Source organism: Miscanthus floridulus, chromosome 3, assembly GCF_019320115.1.
Source record: "Miscanthus floridulus cultivar M001 chromosome 3, ASM1932011v1, whole genome shotgun sequence".
Lineage (NCBI taxonomy): Eukaryota > Viridiplantae > Streptophyta > Magnoliopsida > Poales > Poaceae > Miscanthus > Miscanthus floridulus.
In genome coordinates, this window is record NC_089582.1 from 18,442,835 (window position 1) to 18,459,468 (window position 16,634).

General features: G+C 44.8%; 2 protein-coding genes across 10 annotated transcripts; one reads left to right on the forward strand and one right to left on the reverse strand.

Moving 5' to 3' along the window:
* Nucleotides 1-974: 974 nt before the first annotated feature.
* Nucleotides 975-6,496, reverse strand: LOC136541427 (DEAD-box ATP-dependent RNA helicase 58, chloroplastic-like). 4 transcript variants are annotated; one of them, XM_066533278.1, is made up of 10 exons: nt 6,217-6,496; nt 4,365-4,603; nt 4,125-4,234; nt 3,944-4,039; nt 3,607-3,711; nt 3,331-3,489; nt 3,173-3,241; nt 2,543-2,632; nt 1,694-1,834; nt 975-1,611 (listed from the first exon to the last, which is right to left on the reverse strand). In XM_066533278.1, exons 2-10 carry the CDS (start codon nt 4,540-4,542, stop codon nt 1,228-1,230), a joined length of 1,332 nt encoding a protein of 443 aa, XP_066389375.1. In that variant the 5' UTR covers nt 4,543-4,603; nt 6,217-6,496; the 3' UTR covers nt 975-1,227. The 4 variants fall into 4 exon arrangements, with proteins under 4 accessions (XP_066389375.1, XP_066389374.1, XP_066389372.1 ...); XM_066533277.1 differs by having other exon boundaries at nt 4,125-4,238; XM_066533275.1 differs by lacking the exon at nt 6,217-6,496 and having other exon boundaries at nt 4,365-5,644.
* A 163-nt stretch (nt 6,497-6,659) lies between these two features.
* On the forward strand, nt 6,660-16,199 carry LOC136541429 (uncharacterized). 6 transcript variants are annotated; one of them, XM_066533282.1, is made up of 12 exons: nt 6,660-7,199; nt 7,293-7,411; nt 7,489-7,551; nt 11,602-11,726; nt 12,871-12,942; nt 13,109-13,198; nt 13,368-13,410; nt 14,039-14,145; nt 14,489-14,584; nt 15,363-15,553; nt 15,652-15,721; nt 15,843-16,199. In XM_066533282.1, the coding sequence occupies exons 3-12, from the start codon at nt 7,524-7,526 to the stop codon at nt 15,876-15,878; spliced, it is 858 nt and encodes a 285-aa protein (XP_066389379.1). In that variant the 5' UTR covers nt 6,660-7,199; nt 7,293-7,411; nt 7,489-7,523; the 3' UTR covers nt 15,879-16,199. The 6 variants fall into 6 exon arrangements, with proteins under 6 accessions (XP_066389379.1, XP_066389378.1, XP_066389381.1 ...); XM_066533281.1 differs by having other exon boundaries at nt 6,660-7,159; XM_066533283.1 differs by lacking the exon at nt 11,602-11,726 and having other exon boundaries at nt 6,687-7,159; nt 15,843-16,198.
* The last annotated feature ends 435 nt before the right edge of the window (nt 16,200-16,634 follow it).

Here is a 16,634-nt window from a genome sequence, read left to right on the forward strand (position 1 = left end):
ATATGAGTGCAACTCTTGATAAGCGCGTGACACGATGACGACCAACCCATGCTCACTTTAATAAGATATTAAAACTACATATTTGTTTATGGATTCTCATAATAAGTCACTGAACTTGGATATCAAACTCTACCAACACATGGATAGTATAAAAAACTAAAGTTAGAATACACTTGCGAGTAAATATTTTAGTACCCCCTGATGAAAGAAAAAAATCCTATCTAGGTAGTAATTTAATTCAATACAAAATTAATACAACATTGTCATATTATTGACAATATTAACTTATATTATATGGATACAATGATCATCATACACTAAAGTATAGCTTTTAAATTTATAAAAAAATAATACAAAAGTAAATATTTAACATTGCCATCCTGGTTTCCACTAACAGACCCGTTTGTTTGTAATTATTGCAGCAACCACTCGAAGCATCAAGTCACCTATACAAATTAAGTTGTCGTGGCCGCTACAGCTATGCAGCAAGCTAAAGCGAATAAGTTGAACGTTTTGTTTCTCCCGTTGCAACGCACGGGCATATTTGCTAGTCAATATTTATGCGTCTAAATAGCACTAAGAAATATATTTCATAACTAATCTAATGATATTTATTTGGTAAAAAAAATGCTAAAGTACCATGGCTGCCAACATGTTATCCGTACTGAATGTGGAATATGGTTTTGCTTTCTTCTGTTGATAATTTCACATGAATGACTAGATAAAGCGTTGACTTTGACATGAATTCTTTGTGCCTTTATATATAATCGTGCTCTGGTTTAAGTGACAAATGAACAATAACAGCTGTTGTTTAATAAGCTATAGTCCAGTGGACCGAGCTACACATGGTTGTAGTTTAGTTAAATCGTTTTCCGAGACGATAAAACAATTCTGGACCAACTTTTGTCATGATTCAAGATCATTTCATAAGTACATAACCAGAAAAATGGATATGCAATCGAATAAGATACAAATGCTGTAGATTTTCTCCCTGTATAGATAGATGCTCAGAGCGAGTGCGAAAAAAATCGATCTCCTGTAGCAGTACCAAAAAAGGGAAGAAAAGGCTAGTATCCACATCCGAGCTCAAGGCCATGTTTAGATTGCAACTTTTTTCAACCCGATGAATAGTACCACTTTCGTCTTATTTGACAAATATTGTCCAATCATGGACTAACTAGGCTCAAAAGATTCATCTCGTGATTTTCAACTAAACTGTGTAATTAGTTATTTTTTTTTACCTACATTTAATACTCCATGCAAGCGGCTAAAAATTGATGTGATGGAGAGAGTGAAAAAACTTGAATTTGGATGGTATCTAAACAAGGCCCAAGAGAACGTAAACATTGACTCAAGGGGCAGCTCTTCACAGTGGCACTTGAGCTCATTCTGAAATCTCTGTAGCACGAAGTGCTCTTCCTCTGTTATAAGGGTTGCCACGCCGCATTCCAACCTGGAGAATGGTTCTCTCCCGGTTCTTCCAGCACGGTGCAGATAGTCGGTCGCCGTCTTAGGAAGGTCGAAGTTGTATATGTGGCTGGTTTGAGGAAGGTCAAACCCTCTGCTTGCTATGTCTGTTGAAACCAGCAGGAATCCTCTCCCCTTCACTTCCTGCAGAGGTCACAAATCTCATAGTCAATACAAAGAATGGAGATGCTGGGGGATTCTGACAAGGAACTCGGAGAGCACTTACAGAGAACGAGGCAGCTCGAGCATTGAAGTTCATATCTTCTTCCAGCAGCAGCACATCTAGGCTTCCCTTATATGCATTTCTCAAGAACTCAGCAACAACGGTGGTTGACGGAGGATTTCCAGCCTTCTTTGATCTCTCAGACTAAGAACATAGGTTTAGAGTTACAAAACAGAATGCAGATGTGCGGGTGATACACCACTTCTTTTTGGTCTAGTCAAGAACTTAAGATTCATTCACCGTCAACATAACTGCTCAGAACTAGGTGATGAATAGATACTTCTTTGTTGGTGAACAAACCAGTTTTATTACTTATAAATGTCAAAGTATCCAAAGCTTTTAAAAAGGAAGTGACAGAAAATATGGGAACTGAAAATATGACGAAATTATGCACTGGTAGATGCTGCCGATACCTCAGACAATGCCACTAAGTCATCATGGGCCTGGATCTTGGTGTTTACATGATGAATGATAATTGGGGTATAGATTTTGCAAGAACTTTCCCAGGCATTAGTAGTAATTCAAAAAATAATAAACAAGCTTGCCAAAGTGCAGATACCAAATTCGCTCAACTCATCACATATGTGAATGGTATTACAGCATCACAGCGCACTGCATCATGCATTATTCTGTATCATTCTGTATAAGCAGATAGAGACGGCAAAATGCTTTATTGTGACTATATTGAATTTGCATCTGACATAATATTGCTGGCCGTCATAAGATCACCTGGCCTATTGACAACTCTACTGAGGAAGCACCCCAGAAAATAGATGACAAAATCCCAAGATACTAGAGAAACTATATACACAACATGGTATGGTACCAAAAGAACATCATGTACACCAGTACCTGTTCAGCAACAAATATGATTCCAGACTTTGGTGCATCCCTCTCAAGCAAGGATAGTAAAACATGCAACCTTTCCTTCTTGGTGCAGATCTGCACATTGATTGTGTTGTCATAGTCACCAAGATTCAGACAGAGATTGAAAAGAAATCTTGGGAGAAAGGAGGTTGGTTGTGGACTTAGATGGCCAGGAGGCACTAATTATGGGAAAGAAGAAAAAACAGGTTGCCTCTATATGCATTGGATCAGTTGAGAATTAGAAGAAATGTGGCAAGCCTAGAGGCAGGTGATGTTGAGTAAGTGCCATGCATCCCAAAATTAATTGTCAAGAAGAACATTAGTATAATTTACAACAATGAGCCTGTGGGTGAGCATGGTTGTGGGTAAGTGCTTATGGTTGAAAGAAAAGGGCGTACCCAGTGCAGAGAGCTCCCGCTCTGTGAGGGGTCTGGGGAAGGGTGTTAGTGGCAAGCCTTACCCTCGCCTGTGCAATGCGAGGAGACCGCGACTCGAACCCGGGACCTTCCGGTCACAGGCGGGTGGGAGAAAAATGGAACGTCCTTGTATGAGTGAGGTAAACGAGAAACTAGATACAAGGTCATCAATCATTATAAGAGAATTTGATATGCTCACCACATATTTGTGACACAGGTGCGAAGGCATGGGCTGTACAGGGTGGACATGAACATGAACCACATCGCTCTATACCATGATAAAGGGAAAAAGACATTAGCCTTCTTTGAAGTACAAAAGCAAACAGCAATTGGTTCAGTAGAAGAAGTTAGTACAACCTTGGTCCATTTATGCTGTACACAGTCGTGCAGAAAGCAATTGTGCTGAGGGATCGATGCGCTTGCAAATATGGTTTGACGACTCGAAGCTGCTGAATAAGAGGTTAATATTTTGCGAAGAGCGCTGACTTGCTTTGATGACCCAAAAATAAAATCAACCTATGGAAACAACAAGGTTAGCCCACTTGGCAAGTATAATTACAGAGCATCAGTGGGCGGAGCAAACTCTGGCAGTAATTAGATTCAAGACTTAAGAAAGTGGAGCGATGAGCTCACCTCATCGATAACTAACACTCTCATGGATTGAAGGCTGAATGCGCGCCTCTCGACCATTTGGCACAAGCTTGCCACAGTAGCTACAATTATTGCGGGGGGCTCTGCCTGTAAATTTATCAACAATTCTATCACAAACACATGGCAAACCCTCTACATGATGATGTAAGTGAATTCTGCTACCATGCCACAACCGCGAATATCGTAGCGACATAAATATACGTTGAAATCATAAGATCGATCTGGACCTAACCATTGAATAGCCACTTCCAATCAAAATGGTCCTAGGTAATCAGGCATCAACATAAATCCAGCAAGAGATGGTCAGTACTACTATTACCTTGACCCAGCTCTTTTGCCTCTTGAGCATACCACCGTCAAGCAAAGCCATGACGGTGCAGGCCTTGGCTGCGAGTAGTCTAGCAACCTTGGTAACCTTGGAGCACCATAGGAAACCACATCAGACAGACAGGTTGCACCGAGCAAGCAATCGAGCCGGCAATCAAATCAAAGCCAATCACCTGCATGCCGAGCTCCCTTGTGGGGACGACAACCAGTGCTTGCACCGAGGACCTGCTGAAGTCGATGGCGGAGAAGACGGACAGGAGGTAGGCCAGCGTCTTCCCGGAGCCTGTCTACACCGTGAAATGCGAAATGCCATAACAGGCCACAGCAGTATCGCGCAATAGGGAACTCTTGGTCTAGTCTAGCAAACAGACGAGCAAGAAAGCTTATAAGGAGGGAGTCAGGGAGAGAACTACCTGCGCGTGGAGAATGCAATCCTGGCCGGACAGCAGAAGCGGCAGGGATTGCTCCTGCACCTCGGTAGGAATAAAGATGGCAACGGGGAATTCCCCGTCGGGGGATATGCCACCATCCCCGTCCCCGCGGGGAAGAATTTTCCCCGTCCCCGTCCCCGTGAACATTGACGGGGAACATTTCTTCTCCATCCCCGTTCCCCGTCGGGGATTTAATCCCCGCGGGGATCCCCGTCCCCGAACTCAGTATCAAATAAATTTGAGAAACATAAGAAAATTTACAGAAATATATCACAGATTCACGGTACAAAAAATTTAAGCAATCCATTCCAATAGCAAGGCAACAAGGCTGCAGCAACATTGCACTTGTACTAGCACAACAGCACACTAGCTCTCGAGGCGTCCAGCACACACAGAGCAAAAAAACATAGCGATATATGCACAAATCACAAGATTTCAAGGCACCTAGCCACATACACAGGCATAGGATACAAACACAAAGAAGCAAAGAGAACACACTACTCCAGCTCTAGCAACACCAGTAGGCCAACCGGCGAGGCAAACTGGCTGCAGACTGGTGCTGGCAGCCGAACACGGAGAGACGCAGGGAGTACACCGCGGCTGCAGACCGGCCTCCAGGGATGCTGGCAGCCGGACACGGAGAGAGCCAGGGACACCGCGGCCGGACACGTCGTTCTCGTCAAGAGCCTGAGACTACGTGTTATTGGGCAGAGATCTGGTGGAGGCGGACAGGGGCACCGCACAGCCGCACAGAGCGAGCGGCGGCCGGCTTCTACGGAGTGGAGAGAATGGATAGGGTTGTGGAGTGTGGAATTAGGGTTTGATGGCGCGTATATATACTCTCAGCCAGTACCTGGGCCTTTACATGGGCCTGGTCGCCTGGTTGCTGAAGCGCGGTGCCGCGATACTGCTTGACGGGGCGGGTCTGCGGGGATCGGAGCCGGGGACAGCCAAACCATCCCGTCCCCGTGATCCCCGACGGGGAATGATTTTCTACCAAATTCATCCCCGTGGAGAGCATTTTGGCTGCATCCCCGTTCCCTAATAGGTGAATTCCCCGCGGGGAATCGGGGATCGGGGCCCCATTGCCATCTTTAGGTAGGAACGACATAGCCAACCTCCTCAGCCCTGAAACCAATTTTCTATTTTTTCAATCAAGAAATGAAACCACCCCCGGAATTTCTAGGTGTTGCCTTTGCCTCCGCCGACGAGTGAGCTAATGGCATGGTAAAGGATTGGCGGCACGTCTGGTTGCGGTGTTCACCTCTGTAGGACGTGGTCCGGGACGCGGCCAGCACAGACCTCGCGGAGTGTGGCGGCGGCCAAGGCGGCGCACCGTGGGCGGAGGTGGAAGGGGAAGCGCAGAGTGAACGGGGCGAGGTGGGTACCGGGGCTGGTGGGGAGGAGGGCGCCGGAGGGGAAGGCCGCCGCCACGGCCATGGCCACGAGAGAGCAACGGCAACCGGTCGATCCCTCTCGTCTTGTCCACCAGGGCCGGTAGACGGATAACGGGGCATTTACATATTTATATCACTGACATATGCATATTTTTTATACCACTTTCATCGTAATTATGATAAATATGTAAATAATCCACGGATTAACAGAACAAAAGAAACGAGTCATTATGCGGTAGGCAGAGGAAGACGCACAAAAAAAAAGACGAAAAAATAGTTTAAAATTTTGTCTCTTTATTATTATCTATAGATATAGATATATAAGTATAGATATAGATATATAAATGAGTTTTAATCGTCTTCACGCGACTGATTTCTTGCGTATAAGAAACTGAATTGGGGATGGGGATTTGGGGGTCTGGGGTTTACGGGCTTACCTGAAGTTGCGAGACTGCCGGGCTTAGACGGATCGCCGGGAGAGTTGCCAGTCCGGCGGTGGTGGCGGACAGTGGGCGGGACGGCGGGCGGCGCGCCCGCCGAGGGTGGGAGACGGGTGGTTGGGCGGTGCAGGCGCTGGCGTTGAGCTCCGGAGAGGTTAACTTCGGCCTGCGGTGGAGGGCAGAACCGCCGCCAGAACCGGTTTAGGGCGTCGTCGGCGTCGGCGTCGTCGTCGGGGAGCTCGGGCGGGCCGGCGCTGCGCGCCCGTCCCGAGAGAAATCACGAGAAGGAGACGCGGGCGACCGAGGGAGAAGACAGAAAAGTGGGGTTTTGTTGTGGAGCCGTGTGCGTGTGTGTCAGCGGGTGTTTGCTCTGATCGGGTCAAAGGGCCAATCTGGACCGTTAGAACTCAGTCCAACGGCTGATGGAAAAGCGCAGTATATCCCTCAACCCCCATCGCCGGCGCGCGGCGGCGCGGCAATGCGGCGCTTGGTACGGGCCGTGTCGCGTCTCGCGGCGGCAGCGGCTTATCCGCTGCGCCAAACTTCCGGTGGAGGAGCGAGCCGGCCGTCCCAGTTCCGGTGCGAGGGCTGGCGGCGCTGGCCCCTTCGGTCTGTTTGGGCGAGCGCTCGATACGGAGGGCTCGATGCAGCGCAGTCGAGCGGCTCGATCTGGGAGGAGTAGCCGTTTCTCCATCCCTCGGGCTAGCGCTTGGCGGCTTCGGGAGGAGCAGCCGTTCCACGAGCGCCTACCTCCTAGAGCCTGGCCGCTTGGGGGAGGATCCAATTTCGGAAACGGATGGTGGACGTCGACCGGCGGCGCGGCAATGCGGCGAGTGGGCGGCAGCGAGGTGGCGGCGTCTGATCCTCGGAGCCACTAATTTGGTGGAGGGAGCAGTGGCGGTTTCGTCTGTTTCAGCGAGCAGGGGACGCCACACGGACGGTATGCATCTGACTGACACCAATGGCCCAACGCATTGCTGGTGAAACCCTCGTTATCTTTCTACTAGGCTGCTATTTTCCTAGCTTTTTATCAGGAATTAGAGGAGCAACTGAAAGTTATTTATTTTACACAGGGCTAACATAAGAGAAAGAATTCATTAAATTGTATTGGGGGTACAACGGGCTCGCCCTTTGATATCAGCGAGTTTCAAGTTAGAAGTGACGAAGTGTTAGTCTCAACATTATCAACAAGGTAGGATGTTGCTATTACTCACACATAGTGTTACAGTACACATAGTGACACGAGTCTGGCATGTAAAATTGATGTAGGCCTAATATTTATCCTCCGAAGGACTAATGTCCGGATGCGGCGGATGAGATTTACACCCATTGGTAAGACCTGAGGACTTCAGTTTTCTTTACAGTTACAGCTAATATATTGCATGTACACCTCATTAGAGTGGTAGTTCACAGCTAAATGAAGTGCTTGTCTGTGAAATAGCAGTCTGATTTGATACTGTCCATGGTAGTTTTGGATGCCAGTGCAGAATCATGTGAAGTTTCCTAGTGTTGTTTCATGCATGGAATCAGTCCCTGCAGCTATTTAAACCCTATCGCTCACTGTCACTGGTGTTGCATTCCATCATTTATTTACAAACAATTTAGAATTGTTGAATCTATGCATCATATCGAACAATGAGGCTCCTAGTCCTAAAGACCTTGAACCTGTGGCATGCCTTCAGTTCTTGATCTGTTAGATCAAAAACATTAGGCCCTTGCCTATTTGAAATTAGGCAAGTTAATTTTGTTTCTCCTCTAGACAGCCTATTTCATCACCTCCTATTCATTTCACATAATATCTCAGAATTAATTGGCACTGAGTTGTTTCAAACTCAGATGACTTATGATAACATGGTTAGATAGTCTTTTACCAATTTATATATGTGGTTTTCTATAATCTACCTATCATAAGTTTCGATGAAATAATATATCTTCCTTTATTGATTAACTAGTAAGCAATCAACTTATTTGAGAATATTGGTCCTTGATCATGTAAAATAAATGTAGAAACCTTAGGTACATATGCTTACTGAATGATCGTAAAATACATAGGTGTAGTTGTCTTTACCTTTTTTGTTTATAAAAAAACTAATTTTAAGGAAAAAGTGCACTTTAGACTTTACGACCTCCAACTATTCTGTTTGTCTGTTCAGCCACCTATACAAAATGTTGATTGTTGACTTGATTTACTCCCACAAAGTAATCAAATTAGATCAAATCACCCCTAATGAAATTTGTGTTTTTTTGTTTCTCCTCGTAAAAGTTGTCTCGGGTTCAAATTTTGTGATTATTTCCATCAGTTAAGACTTGGGAGTATTACTCTTTATATTACTTTGTGTCGGTGCAGAAAGTGACCAACTAGTGAATATTTATAGTTTTGCTGTACGTTGTGATCGGAGGTAGCCTAGCACTCAATGACACAGGATTTATACTGGTTCGAGCAACGTGCCCTACGTCCAGTCGGGGTCGGTCGGTGACTTTATTCCTAAGCCCAGGTGCTCGAAGTCTGTAGTGGGGTTACAAACGAGAGGGAGAAAGATGGGGTGTGCAAGAGGTCCGGTCGGCTCCGGTCGGAAGGGCCGAGAGTGACAGGAACTTCGCTATGAGCTAAGTGTTCAAGCGGGTGCTTGAGGTCCGAACCTAGCGGTTCTGTGGTTGTGAGCTATCGATCCAAGGAACCCTGATCAACTGGGATCCGTCTTTTTGTTGGAGGAAGCGCACCCCCTTTTATAGATGAAGGGGATGACTTTACAAGTGAGAGGGTGAGGGTACGTATGCTGCCGAGCCTTGTTGCCCACGCCTACCGAGCCTTGTTGCCCACGCCGGCGGGTAGCAGATAATGGTAGGCGCCTACAACACTATTGATGTCACTGTAGAATGTCAGATGCATACGGGAGGTCGTGCTGCCTTCTTCAGGGACGGTGGACGTCGGTACCTGCAAATACTGTTTGATGTCTATAGGCATGTGAGGAGTATCGCTATGTTCACCTGGTACGGTAAATCCTGGCGCCCATACCGCTATCGATGCCCAGAGGCACGTGGAGGGCCTTACCGTATGGGAGTTTTAGCGGTCCCTACAATACTGTAGAGGGAGATGTCGGCGCCTACAATACTGTTTGTGTCAGGTGGCTGCAGATTACTGTTCCGTGCAGGGTATGGTCTCTGGTACAGTGGTTTTGACTTGCGAGCCTTGCCTTGCCTTTCTCCGCACGTGCTTCTGGTCCCTACCGAGCGGGCGTCCCTGGTCGGATGGCTCTAGTCGGCTCTGAGTGCGCCGGTCAGAGAAGAGCGGTGAGCAGGGTTCCTACGAGCCCCGGTCGGAGGAACGCGGGGTCGGAGTCGGAAGTAGGGCTCGGGGCAGGCCTTCCGATCGGAGAGGCCGTCCGGAGACGGCTGGAGCCCGAATCGAGCGCTCCGGTCGGATAGGTGGGCCGAAGTAGCCGACGAGCGGGCGTTGCTCTTCTTGGGCCTGGCCTTCCGGTCGGTTGCTGGACCGCCCCTTTGCCCTGTTGTTTTTAGACTCTTGGGCCGAGCCTTGACGCAGAAGCCGGTCCCCGAGGGACCCCGGGTTTATGAACCCGACACTTTGACTAGTGAGACATGACAATGTGTGAAAGACGACAACAACAATTTTCAAGTTTTTTCTTAACATACTTTAGAAATCTCATCTATTAACCCATAACCCGATATACAACCTGTACAAGGAGTAACAAACAACAACAACATAGCCTTTCAGTCCCAAACAAGTTGGGGTAGGCTAGAGTTGAAACCCACCAAGAGCCCCAAGTCATGGTTCGGGCACTTCAATAGCTGCTTTCCATGTACTCCTATTCAAATATAGATCTCTAGGTATATCTCAAGCTTTCAAATCTCCTTTTATTGTCTCCCCCCATGTCAATTTTGGTCTTCCTCTACCTCTCCTCATATTATTAGCTTGGCTTAGGACTCCACAATGCACTGGTGCTTCTGGAGGTCTTCTTTGGACATGGCCAAACTACCTCAACCGATGTTGGACAAGTTTTTCTTCAATTGGTGCTACCTCTAGGCGATCATGTATATCATCGTTCTGAACTCGGTCTATTCTTGTGTGACCGCAAATCCATCGCAACATACGCATTTCTGCAACACTCAGTTGTTGAACATGTCGAATCTTTGTAGGCCAACATTCTGCTCCATACAACATAGCCGGTCTAATCGCCGTTCTATAGAACTTGCCTTTTAGCTTTTGTGGTACCCTCTTGTCACAGAGAATGCCAGATGCTTGTCGCCACTTGATCCACCCTGTTTTGATCCTATGGCTAATGTCCGCATCAATATCTCCATCCCTCTGTAGCATCAAGGAGTAACAAAAAGGAGAAAAAAATCATTAGGGGGTGAACTGGACAAATTGGAATGGTTCAGGGAGTCAGTTGAGTTGATATTTTAATATAGGGTGCATACAAAGTGAATTGTCTAAGGTAGCAGCTTCATTGGGGCTAGTGGGCTATGCCCCCCTGACTTTTGCAATTTTATAGAGGATGCTATAGCATATAGATATGTTTTGCTATGAAGCTTTAAAATGGCCACCTCTATACTCCCTAAATCATGTAGTGACAAAATCACTGGTCCACAAAGCCATACTTGAAAGACTACTACTGGACTGTGTTGTGGACACATTCGTAGAAAAACATATGCATGATGCAAGAAGCAGGCTCAGACATCCATAATTGTCTGAAATGTCCTAGCTAGGAAGTTTGTTTTGAGTTAGTTGCTTTGGAATTGCTACCTATTTGGGAGAAGAACAAGCAGTCTGTTAGTCAAATTGTAGGGCCGACTCTATAAGATGAATATGGAAGAACATTCTGAGTTAAACATGGAGTTAGTATCTCCATGTAAACAGGTTACTCAGAGCCTCTTGTAAAGGGTAAGTACGCCTCCAACCCTTGCTGTTCCTAGCCCAACAATCTAGCCATATAATACTAGCTTAGGAAATGTGAATGGTGTACTGCTATTGCAGTAAGTAATTGATTACATCCATGATCAGAGATACATATTCATTCACATAGCAAACCAGCTATTTCTTACACTTAAGACAATCCCAAGCACCCAAAGCACTATCATCCAAAAAGGCAGTGTACAGAGCATTCCAAATATGAAACGTACAAAAGCTAAAACGGATGATAAGTTTTATTACAGAAACAAAACCCAAAGGAAAGGGTAAATATAAGGATGCATTTATTTTTACCTTATAAGAACAACGGGAAAAGGGTATAAGGGTCTTTTAAATAGATTAATAAATCTAATAATGATAGCCTTCTTCTATTTCTTCGCCTCTTTGAAACGGAAAATCTTCGACACCTGCTCCTTCCCCAATGCCTCACCTTCCTCCCTCCGTGGCAAGAGGCAGTGGAGGCTGCAACGCCGTGGTGCAGGCGGAGAAGGATACCAAGATGAAGCCGGAAGAGCGGCTTCTGCGCGACCTCTACGAACCTGAGTTGCGTGGAAATGCCCTCGCTGAGCTCTCCAAGGTCCCTCTTTTTCCTTTCCTCGTCTGCTGTTTATACATCCCTGTGTTGGAAGATCTGGCCTCCTCGATCTCTAGTGAGGTTTCTTGCCAGGAGTTCTTGTTGCGATAGCTGCTGAAGTTCGCATCTGTGATGCTTTGTGGTTTTCCAGATTTAAATAGTTCAGTTTAATTGATTGGGTATAATCAAGGCAATCGGTTCTTGGTTTGCCAAGGGCAATACTGTTTGATCTCAGATTTGGAAATCACAATAATTTAGGTATTTTGTATGTATGATTTCTTAATTTTGGTTCATAGCTGGTTTTCTAGCGCATGTATAGATTCATCGGGATTAAGGAGACCTGGTTTCGTCCAGTTTGAGTTTATTGGAGGCGGATTGCCATGCATAAATTAGTTGTTTCATATCCTTGAGATGTAATACATTTTGATCAACAAAAGTGCCGATTTGATTTGTGTTAGTGGTCTTCGGGACTGCAAAATCATGATCTTTTTTCTATTTGTTTGTCTGACATGTAGTAGAGCAAGCTGCCACATTCATAGGCAGTGGTTGTAAGGATGTTTATGTATAGTAAAGAGTAATATATGTGCTTTGAAAGGAGTTGGTGTATTTATGAAACTTTGAGAATTTTACTCTTTTTGTTCAGATGCCAGCTGTAGCTTACTGCACATTGTAATGCTGAAAAATCTTGAACTGCTGGTGGTTCATTGCATATACTGGGCAACAATTTCAGTTGCAATTTAGGAGTTTGCTCACAGAAGGGATGTGTTTATTTATATATGGAACACCCTTATATATAATAGTTAAGTATAAACTTGTTTCTTGTTTTTGATAGTTGACCCCCCATTCATTTATATGAACTGCAGTGTAAACTATTTTTAGTGAATCAGATTTGTGTTTGAGCTGCTCTGAATTTGTGAAACTACTATTATTTTCCTGTATATGTGTATTAACATGCTAATTGCTTGAATCCCATAGTTATCGCTTTCCTAAGTAGCTAAGGATGTGAACTCATTCCATTGTAAACTTTTATTCATTTTGTAGCTGATTGATTCAGTAATGGTGCTGGTCTGAACAATAGTAGATGCATGTTGAGTCGTTAACATGGCAACAAATTTGGTATGTAATGTTCTTTTTGTAACTTTTTCAGAAAAGGGAGATGTTTAAGAATTTGGCTCCACTGATGTGGCACTCTTTTGGATCAATTATTATCCTGCTCCGGGTATGTACTAACCTATCGTCAGTCTGTTAGTTCAGGCAATCTTGATTCAATCTTTGATTTCATGACTATATCAGTTTTGTTAATATATGTTCTCGAAGTTTAAATTGATCTTTTAGGTCAGTCTTTTGGTCTCATTCAGTATGTTTGACGACTTGAAAAAAAACAGGAAATTTTGTCAGTCTACCCTGCACTTTCACCCCCAACACTAACGGCATGTGCATCGAGCCGAGTATGCAACGCAATTGCACTTCTTCAGGTATGGTATTAAGAAATAATGGGTTTAAGCAGAAAAAATTGTCTGCTCCCATGACATACTGCACTGCAAAGGGGATTTTTTTCTTCTGTTTGTTGTTATCCATTTTAAGTTATGAACATTAGATTTCTATCGTATGTTTTGTTCACCCTCACTCCTAAAATTGTTGCAGTCTGTTGCATCACACCCTGAGACTAGGACCTCCTTTCTAAAAGGTAATGTCAATGAACATGACTTTTTGAACGTCTAAGCTGAAATGTACTGAAGGTGTGTTGTTAGTTATCCGATGTTAGTATTTTACCACATTATCTTTTTTCTCGAATGCCTAGGAGAGTTGCGTATCATTTCATTGTAGAAGAACAAGAAACCAAGTACAAACTCTGCCACACTATACCACGCCACACAGAGGAAATTAACTAGTGCGCCACTGACTATAGAACTAGGACCTGACCTGAACAACCACCGAACTAAAGTTTTGCCACATCGTCATATAGTGTTTGACAGTTGACACACTTTTGGTTTATGTTAGTTGCTGTAATAAAATTTCTGAAGTATTATGGATTTTTTACTTGTATAGTACTAATAAACTTTTGAAGGGCGGGCCTGGTGCAAGCGATAGTCTTACCGCCTGTGACCGGAAGGTCCCGGGTTCGAGTCGCGGTCTCCTCGCATTGCACAGGCGAGGGTAAGGCTTGCCACTAACACCCTTCCCCAGACCCCGCACAGAGCGGGAGCTCTTTGCATTGGGTACGCCCCTTTTTTTTATAGTACTAATAAACTTTGTTTCCTGGATATGTCACCATTATTCTTCACTCCCTCTCATTCCATCCTTTCTTTTTGCAGCTTACATTCCCATATACCTATACCCACTCTTGAACACTGTCAGCAATGCTAGATCTTTCGAGTCCCTGCGACTCACCAGTCTAGGTGTGATTGGTGCTCTTGTTAAGGTAATTTATACTTAATTTTACACAACTCAGCCTGGATCTGCTTCACTAGTCCTGGGGGGCTGGGCCTTCTGTCACTTCACTAGTGCAAAGCAATGCCATGTAACTTGTGATATTCAGAAGGAACACATGATTACATTCTCACATGCGAGGATGTTTAAGGATTTCTGGAACGTTGGTCATGTGTTTCTTTCAGTGGGAACATTTGGCGCGTTCAATCCTATTCGGATAATAGGGGAGCACTTAACCTGACCGCGATAAATTCATGGCCAAGATCCATTTGTTGTTTTCATCAAACACTAATTCTGCAAATGAGAAAGAAGCTTCTTTGTCTTGATACATGCAGGCAGATGATACTGAAGCCATCGGTTTCCTGCTGCAAAGTGAAATCATTCCTCTGTGCTTGCGAATCATGGAAACAGGCGAAGAGCTTTCAAAAACAGTATGTCTTATCGTCTTTTGCGTGAACTATTTTCATCTTTTGCCTCTGCTCAGCCATCCCATATCATGTTATTGTATTCGCTGGTATGCTTGGTTGTCTAAAATTTGCATGGAACACAATCTTGCAATCATGTGGCGTAAGTTCACAGTCCCCACCATTTAAATTGGCATGCTATAATTAAAGTTTTCTTGATTGAGATCATTAATGCCATCTACTGGCTGTACTTGTTATTAGCCATGTGTTGCTCAGTATCTTTACTACCTTACTTTGCATGGTATGGTATGCTATCCTCTTCCAACATATCAAACAGTTTATATAGTTTACATATTTTAGGTGAGGTAGACTATGAAGCACTTTATGTTCTCGAATGTAGCCAAGCAGGTGTTCAGGATCAAATTTTCCTACACTGGGCTTCTCTCAGATAGCCCTAAAATTTCCTTATGACTTCAAAGCATAAAATGAGGCTTATGAAAAAACTTCAAAAACTGTTGGCATTGTTGCTTCAGCAAGTACCATTTGCTGCTAATTTCCGTAGCGTATATATATCTGTCAACCAAAGTTCTGTGTATTTTCTCTGAGAACAGTAGGAGATGACTCCTATTCTTGTTGGCAGATAAATGTAGCTAACCTCTTTGTAACATCTCATAACATCTCATCTGCATAAATGACAAATTGAGTATTGGGAGCCTAAGTCTCTCATTACAGGTGTAGTTAATGGAAATTGCACTAATCTGGTAAGCATTGCTTTAATCCACTAATTAGTCAAATGCATATGCAGGTGGCCACTTACATTGTCGAAAGGATTGTGCTGGATGAAGCTGGGTTACAGTACATCTGTTTCACCGTGGAACGTTTCTTTGCGCTAGCCTCTGTTTTACAAAGCATGGCGATTTCACTAGCTGAACAACCCTCCACCAGGTTGCTGAAGCACATCATCTGTTGCTACCACAGGCTGACTGATCATCCCCGGTAAGTGCTGTCATTTGCATACTAGATAGGAACTTAAATTGTAACATGCGGCATTTCCTTGCATGCGCGATCCCCATATCTTCCCCTCTACATTGCAGGGCCCTTAGGGCACTGCAAATTAGCTTTCCTGAGGCTCTGAAGAACGGGACATTCGACCACTGCCTCGAGGTGAGTCTTGCTCTCGATTTGTCAGCTGCCTCTAGTCTAATCAACCACTGCTCCGTCTCCACTTACAACAGATGGAAGGTTTCAGTCAAGTACTAACCATATCTTCTTACGGTAAACACAGGATGACCCTGTTGCAAGGAGTCGCGTACGCCGTTGATGTGAACCAATCTGGTCGCAGCAATTCAGGGTTCACTACAAGGATGCAAAAACCTTTCCGCGAATTGCAGCTAGACTAGTGGAGAACCCTGGCGTGTCTGGAATAAAGCGTTACGCCGTGGTCTGTTCCGGTTCCCGTAAAACAAGAACCAGCGTTTTGTAATAATAATGTGCGGTGCAAACGTTCGCAGTGCCCTGCACCAGTACTGCTTTATGCGTTTTGGTGTTTTGGACGACTAAGATAAAACAAAAATAAAATAGGGACAGAACAAAGAACCCTTTGGCATGAAAGCTCCTTGTCTGATGGATTGGGTGCCAGGTTTCTTGAGATGCTTATTGTGATATACAGGAGGGGTTGTTCAGTTTTTGCAGGATGAGTGGATGACATTGAAATGTGGAGTTGTGCATGGCCTGGGAAGCCGGTCTTGATCTGCTCCTAATTTGTGTCTGGAGGAGTATATGTTGGCCCGGACTGGGTTTTTCTTTTCCCTCGGTGCTTTGTGTTGCAAGCAGGCCGAGAAAAAAACAGTGCGTGGATTCCTGATGCAGCGCTGCTAAATTCCTCGGTCGTGGCGCGTGACCACGATTTTTTGACATTCTGATGCAGACATGCAGGTATCTGCTGCTGCCGCCGCCGCCATTCTCTTGCACATGTTTCCTCTTGTTGAAGACGCCGAGCACATGCTGAAGACCGGCGGAGGGCGAAACCGCATTTTGCTTCGATTGTTCTGAAACACACATTTTGCTTCGATTGTTC

What these genes read in the sequence shown, in the direction of transcription:
- LOC136541427 (XM_066533275.1), bottom strand. Translation starts at nt 4,836, where the DNA reads ATGTGGCTAGGTGCCTTGAAATCTTGTGATTTGTGCATATATCGCTAT. An exon ending in GAGTGTTAGTTATCGATGAG is followed by an intron (nt 3,490 to 3,606) that starts GTGAGCTCATCG and finishes TTGTTTCCATAG; the next exon opens with GTTGATTTTATTTTTGGGTC. An exon ending in TCATATTTGTTGCTGAACAG is followed by an intron (nt 1,835 to 2,542) that starts GTACTGGTGTAC and finishes CTATGTTCTTAG; the next exon opens with TCTGAGAGATCAAAGAAGGC.
- LOC136541429 (XM_066533279.1), top strand. Translation starts at nt 11,571, where the DNA reads ATGCCTCACCTTCCTCCCTCCGTGGCAAGAGGCAGTGGAGGCTGCAAC. An exon ending in ACGCAATTGCACTTCTTCAG is followed by an intron (nt 13,199 to 13,367) that starts GTATGGTATTAA and finishes AAATTGTTGCAG; the next exon opens with TCTGTTGCATCACACCCTGA. An exon ending in TGATTGGTGCTCTTGTTAAG is followed by an intron (nt 14,146 to 14,488) that starts GTAATTTATACT and finishes TGATACATGCAG; the next exon opens with GCAGATGATACTGAAGCCAT.